The sequence below is a fragment of the Oncorhynchus keta genome, chromosome 35, assembly GCF_023373465.1.
Source record: "Oncorhynchus keta strain PuntledgeMale-10-30-2019 chromosome 35, Oket_V2, whole genome shotgun sequence".
NCBI lineage: Eukaryota > Metazoa > Chordata > Actinopteri > Salmoniformes > Salmonidae > Oncorhynchus > Oncorhynchus keta.
In genome coordinates this window covers 66960887-66988408 of record NC_068455.1, presented here as the reverse complement: position 1 = coordinate 66988408, position 27522 = coordinate 66960887, and the positions used below count along the sequence as shown (strand labels likewise).

The 27522-nt window shown below is 49.5% G+C and overlaps 1 protein-coding gene across 5 annotated transcripts; it reads right to left on the bottom strand.

Moving 5' to 3' along the window:
• Positions 1-959: 959 nt before the first annotated feature.
• LOC118368885 (dual specificity testis-specific protein kinase 2-like) lies at positions 960-27522 on the bottom strand. Of its 5 annotated transcripts, none has more exons than XM_035753347.2 (10): positions 27318-27522; positions 25414-26141; positions 12527-12648; positions 12340-12388; positions 11875-12021; positions 11442-11524; positions 5975-6149; positions 5582-5668; positions 3600-3735; positions 960-2935 (listed from the first exon to the last, which is right to left on the bottom strand). In XM_035753347.2, the coding sequence occupies exons 2-10, from the start codon at positions 25597-25599 to the stop codon at positions 1824-1826; spliced, it is 2097 nt and encodes a 698-aa protein (XP_035609240.2). In that variant the 5' UTR covers positions 25600-26141; positions 27318-27522; the 3' UTR covers positions 960-1823. The 5 variants fall into 5 exon arrangements, with proteins under 5 accessions (XP_035609240.2, XP_052353310.1, XP_052353309.1 ...); XM_052497350.1 differs by having other exon boundaries at positions 3639-3735; XM_052497349.1 differs by having other exon boundaries at positions 25414-25720.

Below are 27522 nucleotides of genomic sequence, written 5' to 3'. Positions count from 1 at the left end.
GAGTTAGTCCATGCAACATAGCATGACTTGTTAAGCACATTTTTACTCTAAGTTCAGGCTTGCCATAAAAGGGGTTGAATACTAATTTACAAGACATTTCAGCTTTAACATTTTAGTCATTTGAACAAATGTGTAAAACATTGGTGGGTATTGTGACAAATCCTAATTTAATCAATTTTAAATTCAGGCTGTAACAAAACGTGGAAAAAGTCAAGGGTTTGACAGTCACAGTGCGCGAGACAGTCACAGTGCGCGAGACAGTCACAGTGCGCGAGACAGTCACAGTGCGCGAGACAGTCACAGTGCGCGAGACAGTCACAGTGCGCGAGACAGTCACAGTGCGCGAGACAGTCACAGTGCGCGAGACAGTCACGAAAACTGACGTTATAGAGGTGAGCAGCAAGACAGACAGAAAAAGACCACTACACTTGTAATAACATCTGCTAACCCTGTGTATGTGACCGATAAAACTTGATTTAAACCACCTTGCAAGCTTTGTGTAAGAATAAATGTTTGTTTTTTGTATAAGTGCCTAGATTTGAGTCCCTATTTTCTTAGTAATGTTGGTACAGTACAATGTTGGATCTTAATTTGAGTCTCTGCTACAGCAGGAAAATAACCACACAGCAACAGCATATTATAATTTAGACATGTGTATGGTTTGATATCATTTTTCATTACAGAGAATCAAGTCAAATTTCAGAAAGGGGGAAATTAAACTTCAAAAGCCTTTTTAAGCCTCAAATACACAACTTTTTAAAAGTCCTGCATTGCAGGAAAGTTCCCCTGCAACAGGGTGATCAAATTAAGATCCTACATCTGTACACAGACACACTACTACAAAATAAATAAACATGGATACATAATGCTTCTTAGATATTCATGGCCATGTGGGCCAGCAGAGTTGGCGAGAAATCCTGCAATCCAGCTAAAGAAAAATAAATCACACGGACAGTCTGTCCATTCTATAGTTTTATTCAATGCCATTTAAATAATATTCATCTATACTTTGTTGAAGTAGGTCTTTGACCATTCATTCTCAAATAATAACAAGTCACGATATAATACAAGTGCCGTTCGAGGATGAGGAACATAAGACAACGTACAGCGTCAGTCACATACTGTATCAGTCAACAGAACAGTGTATGGCTCACTGGTGCACACACATACTGCCCTGCTCATGGCCTCTCCAGGGTGCAGCATACAGCAGTCTGAACACAAAGGCAAACTGCTGAGCATAAACCCATTGAGACAGTATCAAAACATACAAATCATAACACTTCAACATAAGTCAAAAATATGTTTTTTTTTTTACAACTGACTGTCAGGGAAGCAGCCATAGAACCCCCACGATAGGAGGATATCAGAACACACACATAACCCAGGGGACTGGTCCAATACCAAAGCCATGTATACATTTGAAATATGGCTCTGACCAATACGTGTTGCCATGCTGAGGGAAAGTATTGTCGTTGCTTTTTTATGAATCAGTCAGTCTACAAGCCTGCATCTGCTGTAGGAAACAGTGGGATCGCCGCTCACTCCTTTACAGTCAGTACAGCATTATTAAGTTATAGGTGTTGACTATATTATTACAATCATTACCGCCTCAGTCCAGCAGAGGGCGCCATACCATCACTTATAGGCAACCAGCACAGCAGTGCATCCACACCAGCAGCTTTACCTCCCATGTCACTGTGAGTAAGAATGGAATGAAGTAGCCCCCTAGGCACTGATCTAAGGTCAGTTTAGTCTCCCTCCTAAAAAAAAACGGTTGGGATTTGGTGTAATCTGATCCTAGATCTGTGGTTAGCATTCTGTATCTATGTTTGCGCCCCAGGCAGGGCTTGGCCAGGCTCTGGGTTGGTAGGCGAGGACGGTCGCCCCTTAGGACCTTTATAGAGCAGCCCTCTGTTGGCTCCCGTACTGTCCCTGTTCAGGTTCTTATAGGGGTTCCTGTGAGGGGGTGCGCGGAAACACAGCGAGGGGAACCGGAGCCCCGCCAGGCAACATCCAGAACACGAGATAACCTCCTCCTGCTCCAGAGAGGGAGCGGAACCGTTACCGGTGCCGTTACCGGTGCTGAACGGCGAGCCCCCTATGGGCCCCCCAGGAGTGGAGTGGTACCCGTTGGTGCCCCCCCATCCTAGGTGGGGCAAGGGTAGGGGGGGCAAGCAGGGAGGGTCATTGGATATGGGGGGAACATTACCCCAGCCATTGGTGAATGTAGGGGGGGTGGGTGTGGAGGGGTTGGAATAAGGCAGGAATGTAGGTTGAGTGCCATCTAGAGTGTCGGGGGAGCTGGTGCAGTCCATGGGTTCTTCCTCCAGGCTGCTTGTGTCCACTTCCTCCTCGTCACATAGCTGGTCTAATGACAGCAGCTCTGGGTCGAGAGGAAGCCCGGAGTCATCGGCAGTGAGGCCCTCGCTGCTCTTCCTCCTCTCCACATCCTCTTCGACCACGAACTCAGACTCAAAGGTAAACCTCTCTTCTAAGATTTCCCTCTCCTCCTCCTCCTCTCCATTCCTCTCATTACTATCAGTCCCTAGGTCTGTTTTCTCTGCACTATTGTCTTTGGTGGTGGGGGGCAGGAGATCTGGAGGAGGGGTGCAGGGTAGGGACAGGCAGCGTCTATGGAGCCTTCCTCGGGGCATACCCCCACCCCCCGCTCTGTCAGAGGGGGTGGTACAGGGGTCCAGAGGTTGGGGTAAGGTGAACGTTAAAGAGATGACTGACTTGCTGGGCGTGTCAAACAGTTTGATCTTGCCTCCGTTAAGGTCCTCTCGCAGGGAGAAGGGGTTGACACGGGTGGGAGGGGCCAGAGTGGGGAGCGTGACTGGAGGGATCATGTCTGATTTGCTGCGGCAGAGGCGGGGGTCACCAGGGAGACAGAGGGACCGTCTTCGCAGCAGGCTGAGATCTGGAGAAAGAGATGCTGAAAGAGAGATTCAAGAAAAAATATATACAATCACACATGGCTAGTAATGAATAAATGTGTCCTACACCTATCTATTGCACTAAATGTAAATGTCTATCTATACTCAACAAAAATATACATGCAACAATTTCAATATTTTAATGAGTCACAGTACAGTCAATTAAATACATTCATTAGGCCCTAATTTATGAATTTAATGCGACAGGACAGGGGTGCAGCCAAGGGTAGCCTCAGAGGGTATAAGGCCCAGCAACTGGGGAGCCGGGCCCAGCCACTGGGGAGCCGGGCCCAGCCACTGGGGAGCCGGGCCCAGCCAATCAATGTTTTCCCCCCAAAAAGTGCTTTATTACAGCCCAAAATATTTCTGTTTTATCAGATGCCTGGGTGGCCGGTCTCATAAAATCCCTCTGGTATAGAATTTTTGTTCAGTATATAGAACATTCCTAGACATCGTCCCTGTGCTCGTCCCCATCCCACCGTGCTGAATTGAAAAAAGTACCACTTTCTTATTCATTTTTATCATGACTGATAAATATTGAGCAGCATTTCTTCTTCGACACCAGAAAAAGAGACCTCCCCCCCCCAGCTCATAACCAACAGCTGGGTCTTAATGACTCCTGTCTGAACACAGTTGTGTTTTGGAGAACCCTTTCAGACTGACCTCCCTGTGCTCCATACCCTCCAGGACAGACACACACACCCGTTGGTGCAGCTTCATCTTTCTGCTTCCTCCCCGTCGCTCTTCCCTCCAGCTCTTCTACGATCGCTGAGAACGATGGACGACGCTTTGGATTCATCTGAGAGCGAGAGATGCACAGACAGAGATTAGCTAAATAAATATATATATATATATATATATATATATATATCTTTTAAGTCTGTCGAAGGAGAAGGAAAAAGGGGTAACAATAAAATGAGAGAAAAGGTAGAAGATTTGCATGTGTGAGCGAGCGTCTTGGGGCGCGAGAGCGAGCGTCTTGGGGCGCGAGAGCGAGCGTCTTGGGGCGCGAGAGCGAGCGTCTTGGGGCGCGAGAGCGTCTTGGGGCGCGAGCGCGTCTTGGGGCGCGAGAGCGAGCGGCGTCTTGGGGCGCGAGCGAGCGCGTCTTGGGGCGCGAGAGCGAGCGTCTTGGGGCGCGAGAGCGAGCGTCTTGGGGCGCGAGAGCGAGCGCTTGGGGCGCGAGAGCGAGCGTCTTGGGGCGCGAGAGCGAGCGTCTTGGGGCGCGAGAGCGAGCGTCTTGGGGCGCGAGAGCGAGCGTCTTGGGGCGCGAGAGCGAGCGTCTTGGGGCGCGAGAGCGAGCGTCTTGGGGCGCGAGAGCGAGCGTCTTGGGGCGCGAGAGCGAGCGTCTTGGGGCGCGAGAGCGAGCGTCTTGGGGCGCGAGAGCGAGCGTCTTGGGGCGCGAGAGCGAGCGTCTTGGGGCGCGAGAGCGAGCGTCTTGGGGCGCGAGAGCGAGCGTCTTGGGGCGCGAGAGCGCCCGCCTTGGGGCGCGAGAGCGAGCGTCTTGGGGCGCGAGAGCGCCCGCCTTGGGGCGCGAGAGCGAGCGTCTTGGTGCGCCCGCCTTGGGGCGCGAGAGCGAGCGTCTTGGTGCGCCCGCCTTGGGGCGCGAGAGCGAGCGTCTTGGTGCGCCCGCCTTGGGGCGCGAGAGCGAGCGTCTTGGTGCGCCCGCCTTGGGGCGCGAGAGCGAGCGTCTTGGTGCGCCCGCCTTGGTGCGAGAGCGAGCGTCTTGGTGCGCCCGCCTTGGTGCGAGAGCGAGCGTCTTGGTGCGCCCGCCTTGGTGCGAGAGCGAGCGTCTTGGTGCGCCCGCCTTGGTGTGAGAGCGAGCGTCTTGGTGCGCCCGCCTTGGTGTGAGAGCGAGCGTCTTGGTGCGCCCGCCTTGGTGTGAGAGCGAGCGTCTTGGTGCGCCCGCCTTGGTGTGAGAGCGAGCGTCTTGGTGCGCCCGCCTTGGTGTGAGAGCGAGCGTCTTGGTGCGCCCGCCTTGGTGTGAGAGCGAGCGTCTTGGTGCGCCCGCCTTGGTGTGAGAGCGAGCGTCTTGGTGCGCCCGCCTTGGTGTGAGAGCGAGCGTCTTGGTGCGCCCGCCTTGGTGTGAGAGCGAGCGTCTTGGTGCGCCCGCCTTGGTGTGAGAGCGAGCGTCTTGGTGCGCCCGCGTGTGAGAGCGAGCGTCTTGGTGCGCATGTGTGTGAGAGCGAGCGTCTTGGTGCGCATGTGTGTGAGAGCGAGCGTCTTGGTGCGCATGTGTGTGAGAGCGAGCGTCTTGGTGCGCATGTGTGTGAGAGCGAGCGTCTTGGTGCGCATGTGTGTGAGAGCGAGCGTCTTGGTGCGCATGTGTGTGAGAGCGAGCGTCTTGGTGCGCATGTGTGTGAGAGCGAGCGTCTTGGTGCGCATGTGTGTGAGAGCGAGCGTCTTGGTGCGCATGTGTGTGAGAGCGAGCGTCTTGGTGCGCATGTGTGTGAGAGCGAGCGTCTTGGTGCGCATGTGTGTGAGAGCGAGCGTCTTGGTGCGCATGTGTGTGAGAGCGAGCGTCTTGGTGCGCATGTGTGTGAGAGCGAGCGTCTTGGTGCGCATGTGTGTGAGAGCGAGTGTCTTGGTGCGCATGTGTGTGAGAGCGAGTGTCTTGGTGCGCATGTGTGTGAGAGCGAGTGTCTTACGTGGCAGCAGGTGACCGCCAGGTTCAGGAAGTCAGGGGGACAGTCTCCCACCATGTGCTGAAACGTCTCTATGTCCAGACCAAAGTCCTACAGAGGGGAAAGAGCGTCACACACTGATCAGCGACATCACTCAGTGAAAGAGCCCTAGAGAGACTCCAACAGGAGCTCTGATTTGCTGTACTCCCTTCAGTCCCTAATTTACACAATAGAACAGAAGAGGACGCCGTCTGCGACTTCAATGAAAGGACTGTGACTTACTGCCTGATGAGAGCTGTTAAACTGCAGTTTCATACAATGGCCAGGAGGAGACGTTCAGTCTACGGCACATCATACCATATTGTGAACCCTGATTGTGTGCTAGTGTGTTGGGGTGTGTGTGCGTTGTGTTCAAACCTCTGTGCGGGGGAGGACGTCAGGGTCGGCCTGTATCCTAGCGATGACCTCACACAGGATGATCCCATACGCAAAGACGTCCACTTTCTCATTATAGACCTCTCCTCGCAGTACTTCCGGTGCCATCCAGTAGGGGGAGCCCACCACAGCCAGAGGCTCCTGGTCGGACTCTTCACTGTGGACAGAAAGGAAGACAGGCCTGGACATTATTACAGGCGGTGAAGTTTCCTTTAGATGCTGGTCTAGGGTCGGCTTTGCATTTTCCCCACTAATAGGACTGGAGGGGAGGGAATCTGATCCTAGACCTGAACATAGGGGGGAAACCCCAGAGCCATTATTTACAGCTCCAGCTCACAGACTTCAGCTCGCTTCATCGCGCTCTAGTTCAGTTACAACCATCCCAAAAGGAAAGTTTACATGGGGTAAATATATTGTGTGTAAAGGCATAAAGGGGCAGGCAAACAAGTGACTGCAAGGCGCATGCTCTGAACCCCCCGGCAGTCACTTCCTCTCTGTGCTATTTCCATCTCACTAAACCATGATATTGCATAAGTAGTGAGGGAAGTGATGGGAGCTGAGAAAGAGGAGCTCCCAGTGTAAACACTATTTGGGGAAGTGGAGGGAGAAAGGGAGAGGGAGGGAGAGCGCGAGAGAGAGTTGACATTCAGCCGGGGAGAGGGGGAGCGCGAGAGAGAGTTGACATTCAGCCGGGGAGAGGGAGAGCGAGGAGAGAGAGTTGACATTCAGCCGGGGAGAGGGAGAGCGAGGAGAGAAATGACATTCAGCCGGGGAGAGGGAGAGCGAGGAGAGAGAGTTGACATTCAGCCGGGAGAGGAGAGCGAGGAGAGAAATGACATTCAGCCGGGAGAGGGGGAGCGAGGAGAGAGAGTTGACATTCAGCCGGGGAGAGGGAGAGCGAGGAGAGAAATGACATTCAGCCGGGGGAGAGGGAGAGCGAGGAGAGAAATGACATTCAGCCGGGAGAGGGAGAGCGAGGAGAGAGAGTTGACATTCAGCCGGGGAGAGGGAGAGCGAGGAGAGAAATGACATTCAGCCGGGAGAGGGAGAGCGAGGAGAGAAATGACATTCAGCCGGGAGAGGGAGAGCGAGGAGAGAGAGTTGACATTCAGCCGGGGAGAGGGAGAGCGAGGAGAGAAATGACATTCAGCCGGGGAGAGGGGGAGCGAGGAGAGAGAGTTGACATTCAGCCGGGGAGAGGGAGAGCGAGGAGAGAAATGACATTCAGCCGGGGAGAGGGAGAGCGAGGAGAGAGAGTTGACATTCAGCCGGGGAGAGGGAGAGCGAGGAGAGAAATGACATTCAGCCGGGGAGAGGGAGAGCGAGGAGAGAAATGACATTCAGCCGGGGAGAGGGGGAGCGAGGAGAGAGAGTTGACATTCAGCCGGGGAGAGGGGGAGCGAGGAGAGAGAGTTGACATTCAGCCGGGGAGAGGGGGAGCGAGGAGAGAGTGTTGACATTCAGCCGGGGAGAGGGAGAGCGAGGAGAGAGAGTTGACATTCAGCCGGGGAGAGGGGGAGCAGGAGAGAGAGTTGACATTCAGCCGGGGAGAGGGAGAGCGAGGAGAGAAATGACATTCAGCCGGGGAGAGGGGGAGCGAGGAGAGAGTGTTGACATTCAGCCGGGGAGAGGGAGAGCGAGGAGAGAGAGTTGACATTCAGCCGGGGAGAGGGGAGCAGGAGAGAGAGTTGACATTCAGCCGGGGAGAGGGAGAGCGAGGAGAGAAATGACATTCAGCCGGGGGAGAGGGAGAGCGAGGAGAGAGAGTTGACATTCAGCCGGGGAGAGGGAGAGCGAGGAGAGAAATGACATTCAGCCGGGGAGAGGGGGAGCGAGGAGAGAGAGTTGACATTCAGCCGGGGAGAGGGGGAGCGAGGAGAGAGAGTTGACATTCAGCCGGGGAGAGGGAGAGCGAGGAGAGAAATGACATTCAGCCGGGGAGAGGGAGAGCGAGGAGAGAGAGTTGACATTCAGCCGGGGAGAGGGGAGCGAGGAGAGAGAGTTGACATTCAGCCGGGAGAGGGAGAGCGAGGAGAGAAATGACATTCAGCCGGGGGAGAGGGAGAGCGAGGAGAGAGAGTTGACATTCAGCCGGGAGAGGGAGAGCGAGGAGAGAAATGACATTCAGCCGGGAGAGGGAGAGCGAGGTGAGAGAGTTGACATTCAGCCGGGAGAGGGAGAGCGAGGAGAGAGAGTTGACATTCAGCCGGGGAGAGGGGGAGCGAGGAGAGAGAGTTGACATTCAGCCGGGGAGAGGGAGAGCGAGGAGAGAAATGACATTCAGCCGGGGAGAGGGAGAGCGAGGAGAGAAATGACATTCAGCCGGGGAGAGGGAGAGCGAGGAGAGAAATGACATTCAGCCGGGGAGAGGGAGAGCGAGGAGAGAAATGACATTCAGCCGGGGAGAGGGAGAGCGAGGAGAGAGAGTTGACATTCAGCCGGGGAGAGGGAGAGCGAGGAGAGAGAGTTGACATTCAGCCGGGGAGAGGGAGAGCGAGGAGAGAGAGTTGACATTCAGCCGGGGAGAGGGGGAGCGAGGAGAGAGAGTTGACATTCAGCCGGGGAGAGGGGGAGCGAGGAGAGAGAATTGACATTCAGCCGGGGAGAGGGAGAGCGAGGAGAGAAATGACATTCAGCCGGGAGAGGGGAGAGCGAGGAGAGAGAGTTGACATTCAGCCGGGAGAGGGGGAGCGAGGAGAGAGAGATGACATTCAGCCGGGGAGAGGGAGAGCGAGGAGAGAGATGACATTCAGCCGGGGGAGAGGGAGAGCGAGGAGAGAGAGTTGACATTCAGCCGGGGAGAGGGAGAGCGAGAGAGAGAGATGACATTCAGCCGGGAGAGGGGGGAGCGAGGAGAGAAATGACATTCAGCCGGGAGAGGGGGAGCGAGGAGAGAGTGTTGACATTCAGCCGGGGAGAGGGGGAGCGAGGAGAGAGTGTTGACATTCAGCCGGGGAGAGGGGGAGCGAGGAGAGAGTGTTGACATTCAGCCGGGGAGAGGGGGAGCGAGGAGAGAAATGACATTCAGCCGGGGAGAGGGGAGCGAGGAGAGAGAGTTGACATTCAGCCGGGGAGAGGGGGAGCGAGGAGAGAAATGACATTCAGCCGGGGAGAGGGAGAGCGAGGAGAGAGAGTTGACATTCAGCCGGGGAGAGGGGAGCGAGGAGAGAAATGACATTCAGCCGGGGAGAGGGGAGCGAGGAGAGAGAGTTGACATTCAGCCGGGAGAGGGGAGCGAGGAGAGAAATGACATTCAGCCGGGGAGAGGGAGAGCGAGGAGAGAAATGACATTCAGCCGGGGAGAGGGAGAGCGAGGAGAGAGAGTTGACATTCAGCCGGGGAGAGGGGGAGCGAGGAGAGAAATGACATTCAGCCGGGGAGAGGGAGAGCGAGGAGAGAGAGATGACATTCAGCCGGGGAGAGGGAGAGCGAGGAGAGAGAGTTGACATTCAGCCGGGGAGAGGGAGAGCGAGGAGAGAGAGATGACATTCAGCCGGGGAGAGGGGAGCGAGGAGAGAAATGACATTCAGCCGGGGAGAGGGAGAGCGAGGAGAGAGAGTTGACATTCAGCCGGGGAGAGGGAGAGCGAGGAGAGAGAGATGACATTCAGCCGGGGAGAGGGAGAGCGAGGAGAGAGAGTTGACATTCAGCCGGGGAGAGGGAGAGCGAGGAGAGAGAGTTGACATTCAGCCGGGGAGAGGGAGAGCGAGGAGAGAGAGTTGACATTCAGCCGGGGAGGGAGAGCGAGGAGAGAGAGTTGACATTCAGCCGGGGAGAGGGAGAGCGAGGAGAGAAATGACATTCAGCCGGGGAGAGGGGGAGCGAGGAGAGAAATGACATTCAGCAGGGGAGAGGGGGAGCGAGGAGAGAGAGATGACATTCAGCCGGGGAGAGGGGGAGCGAGGAGAGAGAGTTGACATTCAGCCGGGGAGAGGGGGAGCGAGGAGAGAGAGATGACATTCAGCCGGGGAGAGGGAGAGCGAGGAGAGAGAGTTGACATTCAGCCGGGGAGAGGGAGAGCGAGGAGAGAAATGACATTCAGCCGGGGAGAGGGAGAGCGAGGAGAGAGAGTTGACATTCAGCCGGGGAGAGGGAGAGCGAGGAGAGAAATGACATTCAGCCGGGGAGAGGGAGAGCGAGGAGAGAGAGTTGACATTCAGCCGGGGAGAGGGAGAGCGAGGAGAGAAATGACATTCAGCCGGGAGAGGGAGAGCGAGGAGAGAGAGTTGACATTCAGCCGGGGAGAGGGAGAGCGAGGAGAGAGAGTTGACATTCAGCCGGGGAGAGGGGGAGCGAGGAGAGAGAGTTGACATTCAGCCGGGGAGAGGGAGAGCGAGGAGAGAAAGAGACCAAGTGTGCTTGAATAGTTTGACCATATTTGGAAAGCTTTCCTAAACGCCATCTCTCTCCCACTCTCTGACAAACAGAGTTAGAGTGCACATACACACGTTGACAAATTCAGAATTAGAGGAAGGTCATCAACATACAGCAGACAATGCATTCACTGGTTCGTAATTTTACTGTTTTGTCATATCAGTTTCCTTCGACCTAAAAGCACCGTAAATAAGCAAAAACATGTTGTGATGCATCAACACAACGTGGCTGTACAAAAACAAATACACAAGGTAAACACTGGGGTGACTAGACAAACGACAGGAAATGGTACACACACACACACACACACACACACACACACACACGGGTTAACGCGACAGCTGCTTCCTCTCAGACAGTGTTTACAAAAAGGATACAGACCCATTTACCAGGCCAGGGGGGGTATGTGTGTCCAGCTGATATTTAATCTGTGCCCACTATGGGCAACTTCTAAATAATTAGCAGGACACCAACTTGTCAACAGGAAGAAGCCGAGAGGATTAAAACAGGCTGGAGAGATGAATACAACATATGAGGTGTCAATGTTAGAATTATAAACTAGTTATATCTGGAGTCGGTGTATGTGTGGGTCTCGCTCTCAATCCGGCCAGATTAAATATTGACACCATCGCAGTAAGTCAACGAACGATGTACCCCGCCCCCCCCCCTCGAAACAGGGGCTTAAATCACACATAGTTCCACATAGCTGGCAAACCACAACTTCTTCAGGGGGAAGTGTGTCTCACATTCTTTGGAAAATGGGACTCTGCTTTAGTGTGATGAATGATTCATTTTTTAGACCCAAGATAGTGATAAGGTCAGTCTGTGTTTTTTTATGTACACATTATAGTGAGGACTGGGGGAAGGGCAGCTGAGCATAGAGCCTACAGGCAACTTCTACCTGGGGTTTCAGTGACTGACTGAAAGATTGATGGACAGAGCCAAAGAGAGCGAGCGCGTGTGAGCTATCAAGATAGAGAGCGTGAGAAAGAAAGAGGAAAGGTAGAGCAACCATTCAGGTGTGTTATCTAATCAGTTTGTGTTGATAGACGGATGATGAATAAACTCCACTGACCTGTACTCTGGTATTTTCTCTGCCAGGCCAAAGTCCCCCACCACGGCCGTACACTGGCCACTGGCCCAACGCACCAGGCAGTTCTACAGGACAGAACCAGAAAGACGGCGGTCAGGAACCGTATTCACAAAGAATCTCAGAGTAAGAGTGCTGATCTAGGATCAGGTCACTCCTGTCCATGTAGTCTTATTCATTATGATCCAGAAGGTAAAAATTATCCTAGATAAGCACTCCTACTCCGACAAGCTTTATGAATACGGGCCCTGATAAATCCATTTATAGTTAACTGTGTACTTGAGTACGCACTATTTAGTGTTAAGGAGTGTATGCATGTGTAGCGTGCCACCTGTTTGCCTGCCAAAGTGTGTACAATTACCGACAGGAGGTGTGTATCCGTATAACTGAGTGTACCTTCGCGCGCGTGTGTGTGTACCTTGGATGTGAGGTCTCTATGGAAGATGCCTCTGCTGTGGAGGTACTGCAGGCCCCTAGCGATGTCTAGAGACAGGCCCATCCTGACTGACCACGACAGGTACTGGTCACTGTCCAGCAGCTGCTCAAGGTTACCCCCGTTGATGTACTGGAAGTATCCATGACAACCACAGACAAGAGTCACTCAAAAACAGGCGACTGTGCTGTAACCATGACAAACAGGTTTCCCTAACCTTTACCACAGGTGACTCCACTGAGAAAAAATATATATTTTTTACAAGACAGGTACAGGTCATTGTACATCAACCTAGACGACATCGAATCAAATAACTGTCGGGAGTTCAGACCCCCCCCCCGTAACCATGACGACCGTTAAGGAAGCATCAAGTGCAAAAAATAGCTATAACCAGACCAATAGTTTCTACATCCTAGCCGGTCTACCCTTGTTTAAAAGAGGAGATCTTACCTCTGTTAATGCATGGAGCTGTCCCTCATTAACACATACCCCTACAAACCTGGGACAGGAGAAAGGAAGATGATTATGTAAACATAATAGGTGGGGGGGTTAAAATGTGTATACTGAGGGATTTCCCTTGCAGACCAAAGCATTGATGGATATGGACAGTGTGTTTTCATAAAAGCAGAACACAGACCTGAGTATGTTGGGGTGAGACAGGCGGTTCAGCAGTTGGACCTCCCTCAGCATGTTAGCTCTGTTACTGGCCATGGTGTTCATCTTCAGAGCCATCACCCGCCCACTGATACGGTGCTGCACCTGCACAGAGAGAGACCGGAGGAGAGAGAACCATCACTAAGGTCAGACACCGGCCATGACAACCAGCGTTAGAGAAAGGAAACCATTGGACAAGCAGTGAACATCAACTGTCCTGTGAGAAAGACTTGAAAGTGAGGAGACCCCCCGAGGGTCCTAGACTGGCATGTCTAGCTAAGCTGGGTGCTTTGGTGGAGAGTGTCTGGTGGTCACCTTGAGTGTGTTCGGAGGGACTTGGACTCCTGCCCATCTCCCTCTAACTAAGACCATATAGATACCCACTAAGTAGTCCAACAGTCCAATTAGTACTGGGACGGTGTACATGTCATGTTTGTAGGTATGAGAGAGTGAGTGTGACACATCTAGTGGTGGTGTGTGAAGAGAACAGAGAGCGTGGCTACATCAGTGTGACACATCTAGTGGTGGTGTGTGAAGAGAACAGAGAGCGTGGCTACATCAGTGTGACACATCTAGTGGTGGTGTGTGAAGAGAACAGAGAGCGTGGCTACATCAGTGTGACAGTGGCCTAGTAGATATGAGTTGGCCATCAGATCAGTGGAGTGATGGGAAATCTAGAGTTTATTAATGGATCTATTAAAACAGACAGTCTGGCCTCAAACTTAAATCAAGGCTACAGCATACAGTCAACCAGTGACCATTAGGTCCATCCTACTCTGAACTGCAGTCCGAGATGGGGCGTGGGTACACACACATACAGAGTGGCCGCTGCTGTATTGAGGCAATCAGTGCCTTTACACATTTATGACCACACTTCCAGTAAGAGCTAGTGCCGTCTGAGGATTAGCTCTATGGTTCGTTCCCCGATCTAATTTATTAGATCTGGTTACAGGATTTAACTACATTAGTATTGCTGTACTACAGGCCAGCAGGATCATACAGAATAGAATAGCCTCTCATACACAGAATAGCTCGCTCATACACACACCCTAATGCAGAGATGAGCCAACTGCTGAACTGCCCCTCTACCAGGTAGAGGCTGTGCCGCCGCCCCTCTACCAGGTAGAGGCTGTGCCGCCGCCCCTCTACCAGGTAGAGGCTGTGCCGCCGCCCCTCTACCAGGTAGAGGCTGTGCCGCCGCCCCTCTACCAGGTAGAGGCTGTGCCGCCGCCCCTCTACCAGGTAGAGGCTGTGCCGCCGCCCCTCTACCAGGTAGAGGCTGTGCCGCCCCCTCTACCAGGTAGAGGCTGTGCGCCCCCCTCTACCAGGTAGAGGCTGTGCCGCCGCCCCTCTACCAGGTAGAGGCTGTGCCGCCGCCCTCTGCCAGGTAGAGGCTGTGCCGCCGCCCCTCTACCAGGTAGAGGCTGTGCCGCCCCCTCTAGAGCCAGGTAGAGGCTGTGCCGCCCCTCTACCAGGTAGAGGCTGTGCCGCCCCTCCCAGGTAGAGGCTCTACCAGGTAGAGGCTGTGCCGCCGCCCCTCTACCAGGTAGAGGCTGTGCCGCCGCCCTCTACCAGGTAGAGGCTGTGCCGCCGCCCCTCTACCAGGTAGAGGCTGTGCCGCCCCTCTACCAGGTAGAGGCTGTGCCGCCCGCCCCTCTACCAGGTAGAGGCTGTGCCGCCCCCTCTACCAGGTAGAGGCTGTGCCGCCGCCCCTCTACCAGGTAGAGGCTGTGCCGCCGCCCCTCTACCAGGTAGAGGCTGTGCCGCCGCCCCTCTACCAGGTAGAGGCTGTGCCGCCGCCCCTCTACCAGGTAGAGGCTGTGCCGCCGCCCCTACCAGGTAGAGGCTGTGCCGCCCCCTCTACCAGGTAGAGGCTGTGCCGCCGCCCCTCTACCAGGTAGAGGCTGTGCCGCCGCCCCTCTACCAGGTAGAGGCTGTGCCGCCGCCCCTCTACCAGGTAGAGGCTGTGCCGCCGCCCCTCTACCAGGTAGAGGCTGTGCCGCCGCCCCTCTACCAGGTAGAGGCTGTGCCGCCGCCCCTCTACCAGGTAGAGGCTGTGCCGCCGCCCCTCTACCAGGTAGAGGCTGTGCCGCCGCCCCTCTACCAGGTAGAGGCTGTGCCGCCGCCCCTCTACCAGGTAGAGGCTGTGCCGCCGCCCCTCTACCAGGTAGAGGCTGTGCCGCCGGTAGAGGCTGTGCCCTCTACCAGGTAGAGGCTGTGCCGCCGCCCCTCTACCAGGTAGAGGCTGTGCCGCCGCCCCTCTACCAGGTAGAGGCTGTGCCGCCGCCCCTCTACCAGGTAGAGGCTGTGCCGCCGCCCCTCTACCAGGTAGAGGCTGTGCCGCCGCCCCTCTACCAGGTAGAGGCTGTGCCGCCGCCCCTCTACCAGGTAGAGGCTGTGCCGCCGCCCCTCTCGGTCTAGGCCAGGGATGGGCAACTCCAGTCCTCAAGGGCCTGATTGGCGTCACAGTTTTGCCCCTGCTAACACACCCGAGTCCAATAAATCACCTAATCCCGATCTTCAGTTTAGAATCCAGTTTGATTAACTTATGGCTGCAGGGGCAGTATTGAGTAGCTTGGATGAAAGGTGACCAGAGTAAACTATCTGCTCCTCAGTCCCAGTTGCTAATATATGCATATTATTATTAGTATTGGCTAGAAAACACTCTGGCATTTCTAAAACTGTTTGAATAATGTCGGGGTATAACAGAACTCGTATGGCAGGCAAAAACCTGAGAAGAAATCCAAACAGGAAGTGGGAAATCTGAGGTTGGTCGATTTTCAACCCAGCCCCTACTGAATACAGAGTGGGATATGGATAAAGTTGCACTTCCTAGGGCTTCCACTAGATGTCAACTGTCTTTAGAAACTTGAATGAGGCTTCTACTGTGTTGTGGAGCCAGATGGGAGCGCTTTGAGTCAGTGATCTGGCAGAGAGCCAGGTCACGCACATTTCACATGATAGCGACCTGCGTTCCATGGCTTCTCTAAAGACATAGAAATTCTCCGGTTAGAACGTTATTGAATATTTATGATAACATCTTAAAGATTGATTCTATACTTAGTTTGACAAGTTTCTTTGACCTGTAATATAACTTTTTGAAGTTTTCGTCTGACGTTTGGATGGGCCTGCACAAGCGGTTGGATTTGTGTACTAAACGCGCTAACAAAAGTAGCTACTTGGACATAAATAAATGGACATTATCAAACAAATCAAGCATTTATTGTGGAACTAGGATTCCTGGGAGTGCATTCTGATGAAGATCATCAAAGGTAAGGGAATATTTACAATGTGATTTCTGTTGATTCCAACATGGCGGGTAATTTTATTTATTTTCTGAGCGCCGTCTCAGATTGCATGGTTTGCTTTTTCCGTAAAGTTTTCGAAATCTGACACAGCAGTTGCATTAAGGAGAGGTATATCTATATTTCCATGTCTAACAATTGTATTTATCAACATTTATAATGAGTATTTCTGTAAAATGATGTGGCTCTCTGCAATATCACCGGATGTTTTTGGAACTAGTGAACGTAACGTTCCAATGTATTCTGAGATTTTTTTAAATATAAATATGAACTTTATCAAACAAAACACACATGTATTGTGTAACATGAAGTCCTATGAGTGTCATCTGATGAAGATCAAAGGTATCTCTATTTGTGCATTTTGTGACTCCTCTTTGGCTGGAAAAATGGCTGAATTCTGTGACTTGGCAGTGACCTAAATCATTTGTGGTGCTTTCGCTGTAAAGCCTATTTGAAATCGGACACTGTGGTGGGACTAACAAGATTACCTTTAAAACGGTATAAGATACATGTATGTTTGAGGAATTTTAATTATGAGATTTCTGTTTTGAATTTGGCGCCCTGCACTTTCACTGGCTGTTGTCATATCGATCCCATTAACGAGATTGCAGCCCTAAGAAGTTTAATCAGCTGTGGTTACTAGGGATAGAGAAAAAGTGAGACACCAATCAAGCCCTCGAAGACTGGAGTTTCCCACCCCTAGGCTATCTGCTTTGTCCCGTCCACATGCAGAATGTCAGCTCAAATAAACAAGTGCTCAGTAATCATGGATACAGGCCGTTGCCCAGTGGCCACAAGCAAAAATAGTCCTGCCATGGCAATGTGGTGTGAGAGTCTACCTCAGGTAGGTAGGTAGGTGTGTGTGTGGTGTCAGTGCTCCAGTCACAGCTAAACAGTGAGTAGCTGTGATATCAGCATTCTAGTGACAGGAACATGGAGATGCCCAATAAATCTTACTCTGAGATCTATTTGTCTAAAATCAACATTTTCTTGGTGACCTGGAGATAAGACCAGGGGATTCATGTGGGGCTGGTAGCTGAACAAAGTCCACAATAAACAGGCAGGGAGGACCAGTCTGTCTTCCTGTGTCGTCTTTAACCTTTTGCGTGTAGGGGGCAGTATTTTCATTTTTTGGTTAAAAAAAAACATACCCATTTGAAACTGCCCATTTCTCAGCCCCAGAAACTAGAATATGCATACAATTGTCAGATTAGGATAGAAAACACTTGAAAGTTTCCAAAACTGTAAAAATATTGTCTGAGTATAACAGAACTAATATTGCAGGCGAAAGAAAGCCTGAGGAAAATCCAATCAGGAAGTGCCTCTTATTTTGAAACCTCTCTGTTCCTATGCATGCCTATCCTCCATTTAAAGGGATATCCACCAGATTCCTTTTTCTATGGATTCCCTAAGGTGTCACCAGTCTTTAGACATAGTTTCAGGCTTTTATGTTGAAAAATGAGCGTGAAGGATCACATTGCGTAAGTGGATAGGTGGGGGCCCTCAGAGTGAGTTTTGCGCAACTGAGTAAAGCGGCCATTGTTTCTCCCGCTGTTATTGAAAAAGCTACACACTCGGTTGATATATATTTTAAAAACAACTTGAGGATTGATTATAAAAAACATTTGACATGTTTCTGTGGACATTATGGATATTATTTGCTATTGATAAACTTAAACGCTTGGATTGCTTTCGCTGTAAAGCATCATTTCAAAATTTGAGACGACAGGTGGATTAACAAAAGGCTAAGCTGTGTTTTGCAATATTGCACTTGTGATTTAATGAATATTAATATTTTTTTGTAATATTATTTGACTGTGGCGCTATGCTATTCAGCGGTTGCTGATGACAATTATCCCAGTACCGGGATGGGTAGCATCATGAAGTTAAATAGAAAACAATCCACTGTCTAAACCAGGAGCTGACTGTCTTCCTGGGTAGTCTTTAAATAGAACATGATCCACTGTCTAAACCAGGAGCTGACGGTCTTCCTGTGTAGTCTTTAAATAGAACACGATCCACTGTCTAAACTCTAGGCCAGGACCTGATACACTCCGCACCATTTAGTGTTTTGCACAACATCGTTAGAGAGTGCCTCACACACACCGCAACTCCAGTATCTAATGCTATGACAGCCCTTCCCCACTCTTTCTGTGTGTGTGTGGTAAGCCTAGCAGGAGCAAGTAAGAGCATACAGCTTCAGGACATCAAAAGAAGGCCCCCTCTCTCTTCTGCTCCACAGTAGAAACATTTTCCACTATGCCTCCTCCCCCTGCCCCTCTCTGGGCTGACTCACTGGACCTTCAGTCACACCTCCACAACCACCTGGATCGTGTTCATTAGGGCGCACCATAGCAAAATGTTTTGCAACAGAAGATTTGTCCAGGTAGTCACTCACTCCCTGTTGAAGTCAGTTGTGTCCCAGTTTGGTGCGAAATGAACACATCCCTAGTCTGTTTATTTACCTACTGTAATGCTGAGGCCAGGGTGCTGGGGCGTAGCAGGGACAAGATTCTTACACACTACAGAACGTGGAGACACAGAGCACAGGGAAATGGAAAGAACAGTCAAATGTGTGTGAGTGCATTTAAATACCAAGTAGGTGCGCATGCATTTAAATACCAAGAAGATGCATGTGAGCTCATGTGGAACATAAACAAAGGAACACACACACATCTTGATTGACAGGAACACAAGCTTTGACTGGAGGGGAGAAATAATAAAAGCAGGGAAAAGTGCTAGCTAAGTCCCACCTCCTCCAAACCCCAGCCAATGAACAGCCTGACTGACTCATGTCACTCATTGCAACAGATCACAAACACATGGGTGACAGTCGATGATGGATAGGTGTGTGATGCTAGGTCTGTCTGGGTAAAATAAATCACTGCTGAGTTTGCACAGAGGAGATTACCAACTCAGACAGAGGAGTGTGTGAGTGAGTGTGGGTATGTGCATGTCACAGAGAATGTGTTTATGTGAGCGAGTATGTAAGGTCTGTTTAAGGAGTAGTTTCTCAGGACGGCTGTTTTGGAAAAGGGCAGACTTTCCACAACTGAACTCTCCTCTGATAAAACTCTGTTCAGTTTTGACAACAGGACCCTGGAGGAGAGCACTTAATCCAGCCTGTCAATCAAACACACAGATTTCCTCACATGAGCGCACAGACGCATGTTCACTCAAAACGCTGTCCGAGTGAGTCATCTCCTCCGTGCAAATGCAGTAGTGATTTTGCCCTGACAGTTCTAGCATCATCAGTGTCCTCAGGGGTTGAAAGAAGGCGAGTGAGAGAAATTTAGCAAGAATGAAGATGCACAACACAGAATGTACCACAGAAGTCTTGCAAAGAGAATGTGAAGCAAGAAAATAAATAGGCCAATAAATTCAAGAGATAAGAACCAACTGTTGTTGCAGATCAATCTGTGGCAGTAAATGGAGAGCAGATATCTAATATTACCAATATGATCATGTTGACATTTGAAGCATTTAGTTAAGAAAACGTCTGCATGTTCTGGCAATGAAAAGCAGGTGAGTGGGAATGGAGCGGCAGGTAGTCTAGTGGTTAAGAGGGTTGGGCCAGTAACTGAAAGGTCGCTGGTTCGAATCATATGCCACACCTGTCAGGTGGATGGATTATCTTGGAAAAGGAGAAATGCTCACTAACAGGGATGTAAACAAATTTGTGCAAAACAAGAGAAATAAGTTTGTGTGTATGGAACATTTCTGGGATCTTTTATTTCAGCTCATGAAACATGTGACCAACACTTTACATGTTGCATTTATATTTTCGTTCTAGTTATTCTATACTGAATGGAATATTCTAAGTGTTTTCACCGCACTTCATTAAAACAGTCATAATTACTGTTAATTGTATTACATTTCCGTGGCCAAAACAATGATCATTTGTGATTCAGTCAGATGATCTGAACAAGGAAGTACAAGGACTCCTGCCTGCCTGTACAGGAAGTAACAGTTACAGTACGGCAGACAGGTCGGTCTAGGAAGTACCAGGACTCCTGCCTGCCTGTACAGGAAGTAACAGTTACAGTACGGCAGACAGGTCGGTCTAGGGAGTACCTGGACTCCTGCCAGCCTGTACAGGAAGTAACAGTTACAGTACGGCAGACAGGTCGGTCTAGGAAGTACCAGGACTCCTGCCTGCCTGTACAGGAAGTAACAGTTACAGTACAGCAGACAGGTCGGTCTAGGGAGTACCAGGACTCCTGCCTGCCTGTACAGGAAGTAACAGTTACAGTACGGCAGACAGGTCGGTCTAGGGAGCTCTCTCACAAAAAGATAAAAAGCAGAACCTGAAGGATTAGTCTTGACATGCGCACCCCTCCTCATATTGCACAATGGCAGCGTTGCAGTATGAATACCTGCCTGACGGCTGTGAGGAAAGCATCCATTGATCCAGAGTGTGTGTGTGACAAAGATGGTGCTGAATAACACTAGAGATGGCAGGATGCCAAGAGTTTTGTGCAGCACTGTTTATAATCCAGCATCAAGACTCAACGCTTCAGAGGGTGTGTGAACAGAGTGGCGAGGATCATTTATGGCTCTATTACCACACAGTCTGTCATGTCATCTGAACATTATAACAGTTAGATTGGAACTCCATGTAATTGCTGCGGTAAAAAGAATTTGCATTCATATGCAGTTATCAAAGGGCAGGTTGCTCAATCAAGAGGCATCTTTACAGCTGGCACTTTTAAACCCCAAGTCATTTGCATGCTCACTGCCCAGTCAAAGGGCAACATGGCTGGGAGGAGTGATCCGAGTGTGTGATACAGTAGGAGCATGACTCAACCTCCTAGTCTAATGAAAGGTCTAGGATAACATTTTCCTTAACTTAAATATATGGTTAACTGTGCTAACAAGGTCCCAGAACAGGGGCCCGAGTGTGAGATTCCAGACCTCGTTACCTTAACCATGATTGTTATGGCCATGGTTAACTGGACTCAGTTGTTGACAGTATACCTAGGGCCCAGAGTTTTTCCTGACCAGGAAATACTACAGGAACCTAGTTTATATGCTATAATGTACACTGGGAGTTTTCCCAGGTCAGGACACATGTTTAAGAAAAACTCCTGGCCCAATGTTATGAACATTACAATGCTCTGTGAAACAGGAGCAGGACTAGATGAAGTTGACACTATTGCTTATGTTGCCCATAGAGCTCTGAGCTATTTAGGGAATAGGGCAGTGGTTCCCAAACTTGGGGTTGGGACCCCATGTGCTGTCCCATCAAATTGAAATGGGGTTACCTAAGAAAATGTGTAATCTTATCAAACAAAATGTTTCCCTTCAAATGGGTATAGCATACAACCTTTAAGTATCAACTAATGATCCCTTACACTAGTAGAATGGGGTCTAACCCAATGAAGTTCTGGAAACCGGTTAAAGACCTGGAGAATAAACCCTCCTCACAGCTGCCCATGTCCCATGCTGATGTGGTTGTTACTGACAAGCAGCACATGGCTGAGCTCTTTAAATCACCACATTAAGTCAGGATTCCCATTTGACTCAGCCATGCCTCCTTGCCCGTCCTACATTTCCTCATCTCCCACCCCTTCTAATGCAACTATTCTTGATGCTTTCTCCCTCTTTTTCCCCTGCCCTTCAACACAGTTTCTCCCTGCAGGCAGTCACTGAGTCAGAGGTGCTAAAGGAGCTCCTGAAACTTGACCACAAAAAAAACATCTGGGTCAGATGGTTTAGACCCTTCAAGGTTGCTGCCCCCATAATCGCAACGCCCGTCTGTCCTTTCTGGGGAGATTCCCATTGCTTGGAAGGCAGCCACAGTTTGTCCTTCATTTAAATGGGGGAGATCAAGCTGAACTGAACTGTTACAAGCCAATTTCTATTTTGCCGTGTTTATCAAAAGTGTTGGAAAAACTTGTCAATAATCAACTGACTGGCTTCCTTGATGTCTATAGTATTCTCTCAGGTATACAATCTGGTTTCAGCTCAGGTTATGGATGTGTCACTGCAACCTTAAAAAGGTCCTCAATGTCACCATTGCCCTTGATTCTGAGCAAGGTTGTGCTGCTATTTTTATTGCCTTGGCCAAAGCTTTAGATACGGTAGACCATTCCAATCTCATGGGCCGGCTAAGGAGTTTTGGTGTCTGAGGGGTCTTTGGCCTGGTTTGCTAACAACATCTCTCAAAGAGTGCAGTGTATAAAGTCAGAAAATCTGCTGTCTCAGCCACTGCCTGTCACCAAGGGAGTACCCCGAGGCTCAATCCTAGGCCCCACGCTCTTCTCAGTTTACGTCAACATAGCTCAGGCAGTAGGAAGCTCTCATCCATCTATATGCAGATAGTCTTATACTCAGCTGGCCCCTCCACAGATTTTTTGTTAAATACTCTACAACAAAGCTTTTAGTGTCCAACAAGCTTTCTCTACCCGGAACCTTGTTCTGAACACCTCCAAAACAAAGGTCATGTGGTTTGGAAAGAAGAATTCCCCTCTCCCCATGGGTGTTATTACTACCTCTGAGGGTTTAGAGCTTGAGGTAGTCACCTCATACAAGTACTTGCGAGTATGGCTAGACGGTGCACTGTCCTTCTCTCAGCACATATCAAAGCTGCAGGCTAAAGTTAGAGGAAACCAAGTCTAGATTTATCCTAATCGCTCCTCTTTCACCCCAGCTGCCAAACTAACCCTGATTCAGATGACCATCCTACCCATCCTAGATTACAGAGACGTCATTTATAGATCGGCAGGTAAGGGTGCTCTCGAACGGCTAGATGTTCTTTACCATTCGGCCATCAGATTTGCCACCAATACTCCTTATAGGACACATCACTGCACTCTATACTCCTCTGTAAACTGGTCATCTCTGTATACCAGTCAAAAGACCCACTGGTTGATGCTTATTTATAAAACCCTCACTCCCCCCTATCTGACATATCTACTGCAGCCCTCATTCTCCACATCCAACACCTGTTCTGCCAGTCACATTCTGTTAAAGGTCCCCAAAGCACACACATCACTGGGTCGCTCCTCTTTTCAGTTCGCTGCAGCTAGTGACTGGAACGAGCTGCAACAAACACTCAAACTGGACAGTTTTATCTCAATCTCTTCATTTAAAGACTCAAATCATGGACACTCTCACTGACACTTGTGGCTGCTTTGTATGATGTGTTGTCTGTGATGTATTGTTGACAGCCCTGTGTGCTGTTGTCTGTGCCCAATAATGTTTGTACCGTGTTTTTGTGCTTCTACCATGTTGTGTGGTCATGTGTTGCTGCCTTGCTATGTTGTCGTCTTAAGTCTCTATTTAGTGTTGTCTCCTCTTGTGATGCGTTTTGTCCTATATTTATAATGTATTTATTTTTTTTAATCCCAGGCCCCCCGTCCCCACAGGAGGCCTTTTGCCTTCTGGTAGGCCATCACCGTAAATAAGAATCTGTTCTTAACTGACTTGCCTAGTTAAATTAAATAAAATGCGGGTTCATGGCATTGTGTCTGGACAGCCGACGGGACCTAAAATTGAGTGAATATGAGCACAGCAACCAGGGGATATCCTTTCTCAAAGTTATGTCCGCCGCATATTCTAGTGTCAATTTAGGGTTGTGTAAAGTAAAAGATTGGGAACCCCTGGAACAGGGTGTCATTTGGGGACACAGACCAGGCTGAACCCCCTGGACTTTCTCCTCATGCAGTTCAGGGGCAATTTCACATTAACGGAATGAGGCGGAGACTCAGATTTTGCACTTAGAAAATAGGTCAAACAAAGAAATTGCAAAGTTAAAAACCATACAACTACGCAAAAAGGACAACTTCATTTTCACATTTAGTTTTAAATAAAACACATTTACTTCAACAGTGCAGATTCAAAGTTTAGGAACTGAATGATTGCACAAACAGCAGTCAATATGTTAACAAACTCTGCATATTTCAAGTAATGGAGTATTGCTCAGTGGAAATGGTTAAATTAGCAGTCCTTCCTGGATTTTACAGGGATTTGTGATATTTTTTGGCTATAATGCTTGATTTTACTGCAGCAATTCTGTACTTTTTTTATGGCAATATGCAATGACTCACGTTTTTTTACATGTGGGTCGATACATTTTTTATTTTTTTTTTACCTTTATTTAACTAGGCAAGTCAGTTACGAACAAATTCTTATTTTCAATGACGGCCTAGGAACAGTGGGTTAACTGCCTGTTCAGAGGCAGAACGACAGATTTGTACCTTGTCAGCTCGGGGATTTGAACTTAGTCCAACTCTAACCACTAGGCTACCCTGCCGCCCCATAACCATATTACGCAGCTAATGTGCAAGTGATAGGTTGAAAATGTGAGCCCTCTTTGTAATGCAGTGATGGATCAGTTTTAAGCGATAATATTGCATTGATTTGACCGTTTAATGCAGAAACAGTGTTGTGATTGGTCAAATTTGTAAACCAGCCTTCGCATAACATGCAGGGAATGGATATGAAGTAGTCCTTGTGCATTTGTTTGTTTTAAAGTCATTGGCTTTTGTTTGACAGATTTTGAAGTGCAAAATCAGCATCCTTCTGTTCTGGTGAATTTGCCCTTTGAGTAGAGTTAACATCTATCTCTGCCTACAGACTGACAGGCCAGGAACGGGTAGCACTTTCACACCACTGTCCCTTCCCTGTAATGTGGGCTATAGGGTTTGGGTCAATTCCATTTTAATTCAAGTGAATTCACAAAGTAAACCAAATTCCTTTTCCAAATTGTCCTCATTGAAAAGCATTGGAATTTCAGTGTAATTCCTGAATTGACTGGAATGGAAATGCCCCAAACCTGGTGAGCCACAGACACAGTTCTGGTGCGGGTCAATGTGGTGTTGTAGTCACCAGCAGCAAAATCATCATCAAGCCCATCACCATGTAAGCGTAAGCCTACCTTATCGAACTCCGTGAGTGTCAGGTATTTAGAAGCTTCTTGTTTTCTACATAAGATTATTTTATTTAAAAAATATATTTAAAAAAAATGTTTCTGGAAAATGTCCTTCCAAAGAAGGTCCCTAACTTAAGCCACCTCTACACACACACACAGTAAAGGCCAACTAGCCACTAGTTTACAAGACCTAGATTATGTCCCAAATGGCACCCCATTCCTTATTTAGTAAACTACTTCTGACCAAAGCCTTATGGGGGCCCTGGTCAAAGGTAGTACACTAAATAGGATGCCATTTGGTTCCAAGATATTGTTACCCGATGCATCAGGTAAGAATGCATGGTCATCATGTTTCATGCTTGGTGCCAATGATGACCTTAACAGGGATGCTCAGATGCCCAAACTGGAGTTAGGTTGGCCATCTCATCCCACACTGTTTTGCATAAAACCTAGACTTGCTAAAACAAGTCAGGGTTAGTCTGGACACGTATTTAAAGTGTGCTGATCTAGGATTTAAAGTGTCTCACAGTAGGAGTGCTGATCTAGGATCAGGACCTTTTCTCCATATTAATTATGATAAAGTAAAAACAGATCCTTAAATCAGCACTCTTACTCTAAGATGCTTTATGAATAGGCTACAGGACAGGCCCCGAGTTCCAAACTCTTACATGTCATTTATAGGTAACTTACCTTGAACACTTCTGAGAAGAAGCCCGAGCCAATCTTCTCGCAGATGAAGTCATCTATCCGGGCCAGGCTGGACACAGCGCTGCGCAGTGCCCGGTAGGACGAGGGCCTGATCCGGTTCGGCCCGTGTACCGCGTGGATGGGTGGCTCCGCCGCCTCCTGACACCGGTCCGGCTCGACTCGCTCCATCTCGGTTATCCCGGGACTGCGACCTGCACGCAGTTTAAAATCCAACGTTTCTGTTTACATTTCTCATGTCCTCCGCAGCAGCGCGACGGTCCCGTGAAACGGATGAGCTTCACACTGGATGCTGAATTTCAGAACGAGGGTGAAAGACCGATTAATATCGCTGCCGAAATCCCATCGAACTCTAACGCAAAACACTGCCGTCTGTGTCCTCAAGTTCGGGTATTTCTTCCTTAGACTTTAGTTTCTACACAGCTTCCTTCCATCATGCCGCATCCGGCAGCGGTTGTGCGCGGTGTGTTTGATTCCGTGACTGTAAAGATTTAGGCAGGCTATCCCCTCGTTCTCTCCCTCTACCCAATGCTGTAACTGCGCACTCAGGCTGCAGCAGTCAAAATCAGCTTCCTCTGGTCTGCATACGTATGCAGCGAAAAGGGCTCCTATTCTGCACCAATTGAAACCGGGTTTCCAGTGCGTATTTGTTGACAGAACGCGAAGCAGACAGACTCGCCGTTCGTTCGATGAGGAAATGAGAACAGAATCCCCTGTAAAATAGAAAACGAGGGTGTTAACTGTGGCTAAATCGGTTGTGTGTAGCATAGGCCTACTTATCTGTGACTGGTCTGTCCTGATACAGGTCATGGAGGCAGTTAGCCCTTGACCATGACTCGGTTTCATTACACTACACATAAGGGTCGTTGGACAAAGGAGTATTCTGTACGGGGAGGTCTGTTATGAGCCCCGACCCTTGGTCTGAACATTAACACGCATCGCTTGCGGCAAGGTTTTTGGAAACATAAGGACCATGTGCCATATTAGTGAGAAATAATTTGGAAAAAAACAAAAGTGTAGATTGATATACACCTTTATAGGGATAGGGTAAGGGTTCCCACACGGCCACATTTCCATGTTACAGCGCTTGTTTACGGATAACTGACAGAAGACAGTGGACAACCTGTGCCAATTAGCCATCTGCGCCGCTGAACACCTGTGTGTCAAGGAAGACAGATGCCAAACTGTTGACAGGGGAAAATACTGTCAGCTGCAACTGTTAAAACAGTGTACAGTAAAAGTGTGTATTTTTCATTTATGGAATTATTTGTGATGTGAAAGAGGGCTGCATACCGCAATTGAGACTCAATTCACTTGTATATGGAGTATTTGTCTGTTTTGTCTTTCAGAGCCAATTCGCCTTTAAACAAAACATTTAAGGTCCTTGGACTATATGAAGTACCGTTAAGCTACTTTAGTCCATTATTGGGTTAGAAAGTAGTGCGATATCGCATCATCATTTTAGACACTTTACATAGACTACAGAACTGATCTAGGCCTAACCTGAGCCAATCGCACAGGCGATTAAAGGCTAGGAGCCTATTCAAATGTACAGTATTTTGATTAATCACTCATTAGAAACGAGACTGACAGGCTGTATAAACAATTAAATATTCAGGTTGAAAACAAACAACCGATGGACGGGCGGCGGGAGCTTGATGCTGTCGGTAAACAGTGAGCGAGCATATTCGTGAGAGACCTTCGGCCACCGTCAGCTTGACTGCGAGTCGTAAATTATAAATGCTGGGCTGAGTTGTGGGGGTTTGCCAGTCTACCACACAATTCGTTATACACTAAATATAAGCCTACACGATTTCAAAATAATGACAAAAACACTATATAGGGGAGGAATCATGCGCAACTTCGCAAAAATCATGGACGCGACTTACCTGCAATTGATCAAATCTACAGGTAGCCTAGCCTACTGTAACCTCAGCCTCAAGTGCCCTTAACCGACCGAGGTGTTTGGTTACCGGGCCTCTTATTTGACTAATTAATCAGCCTTGTCTACCGTCCCGCTGCAGCACGGTTCTCGTTTTACGTCCCCTTGCCTCCATTTGTCTTGTGCTCTGCAGTGCACCGAGGAAAAAAAAA

Coding starts and splice junctions, on each gene's coding strand:
- LOC118368885 (XM_035753347.2), bottom strand. CDS start 25,599: ATGGAGCGAGTCGAGCCGGACCGGTGTCAGGAGGCGGCGGAGCCACCC. Junction 6,150..11,441: donor GAGAAAATACCAGAGTACAG/GTCAGTGGAGTT, acceptor TTCTGTCCACAG/TGAAGAGTCCGACCAGGAGC. Junction 3,736..5,581: donor TGGCGGTCACCTGCTGCCAC/GTAAGACACTCG, acceptor TCTCGCTCTCAG/ATGAATCCAAAGCGTCGTCC.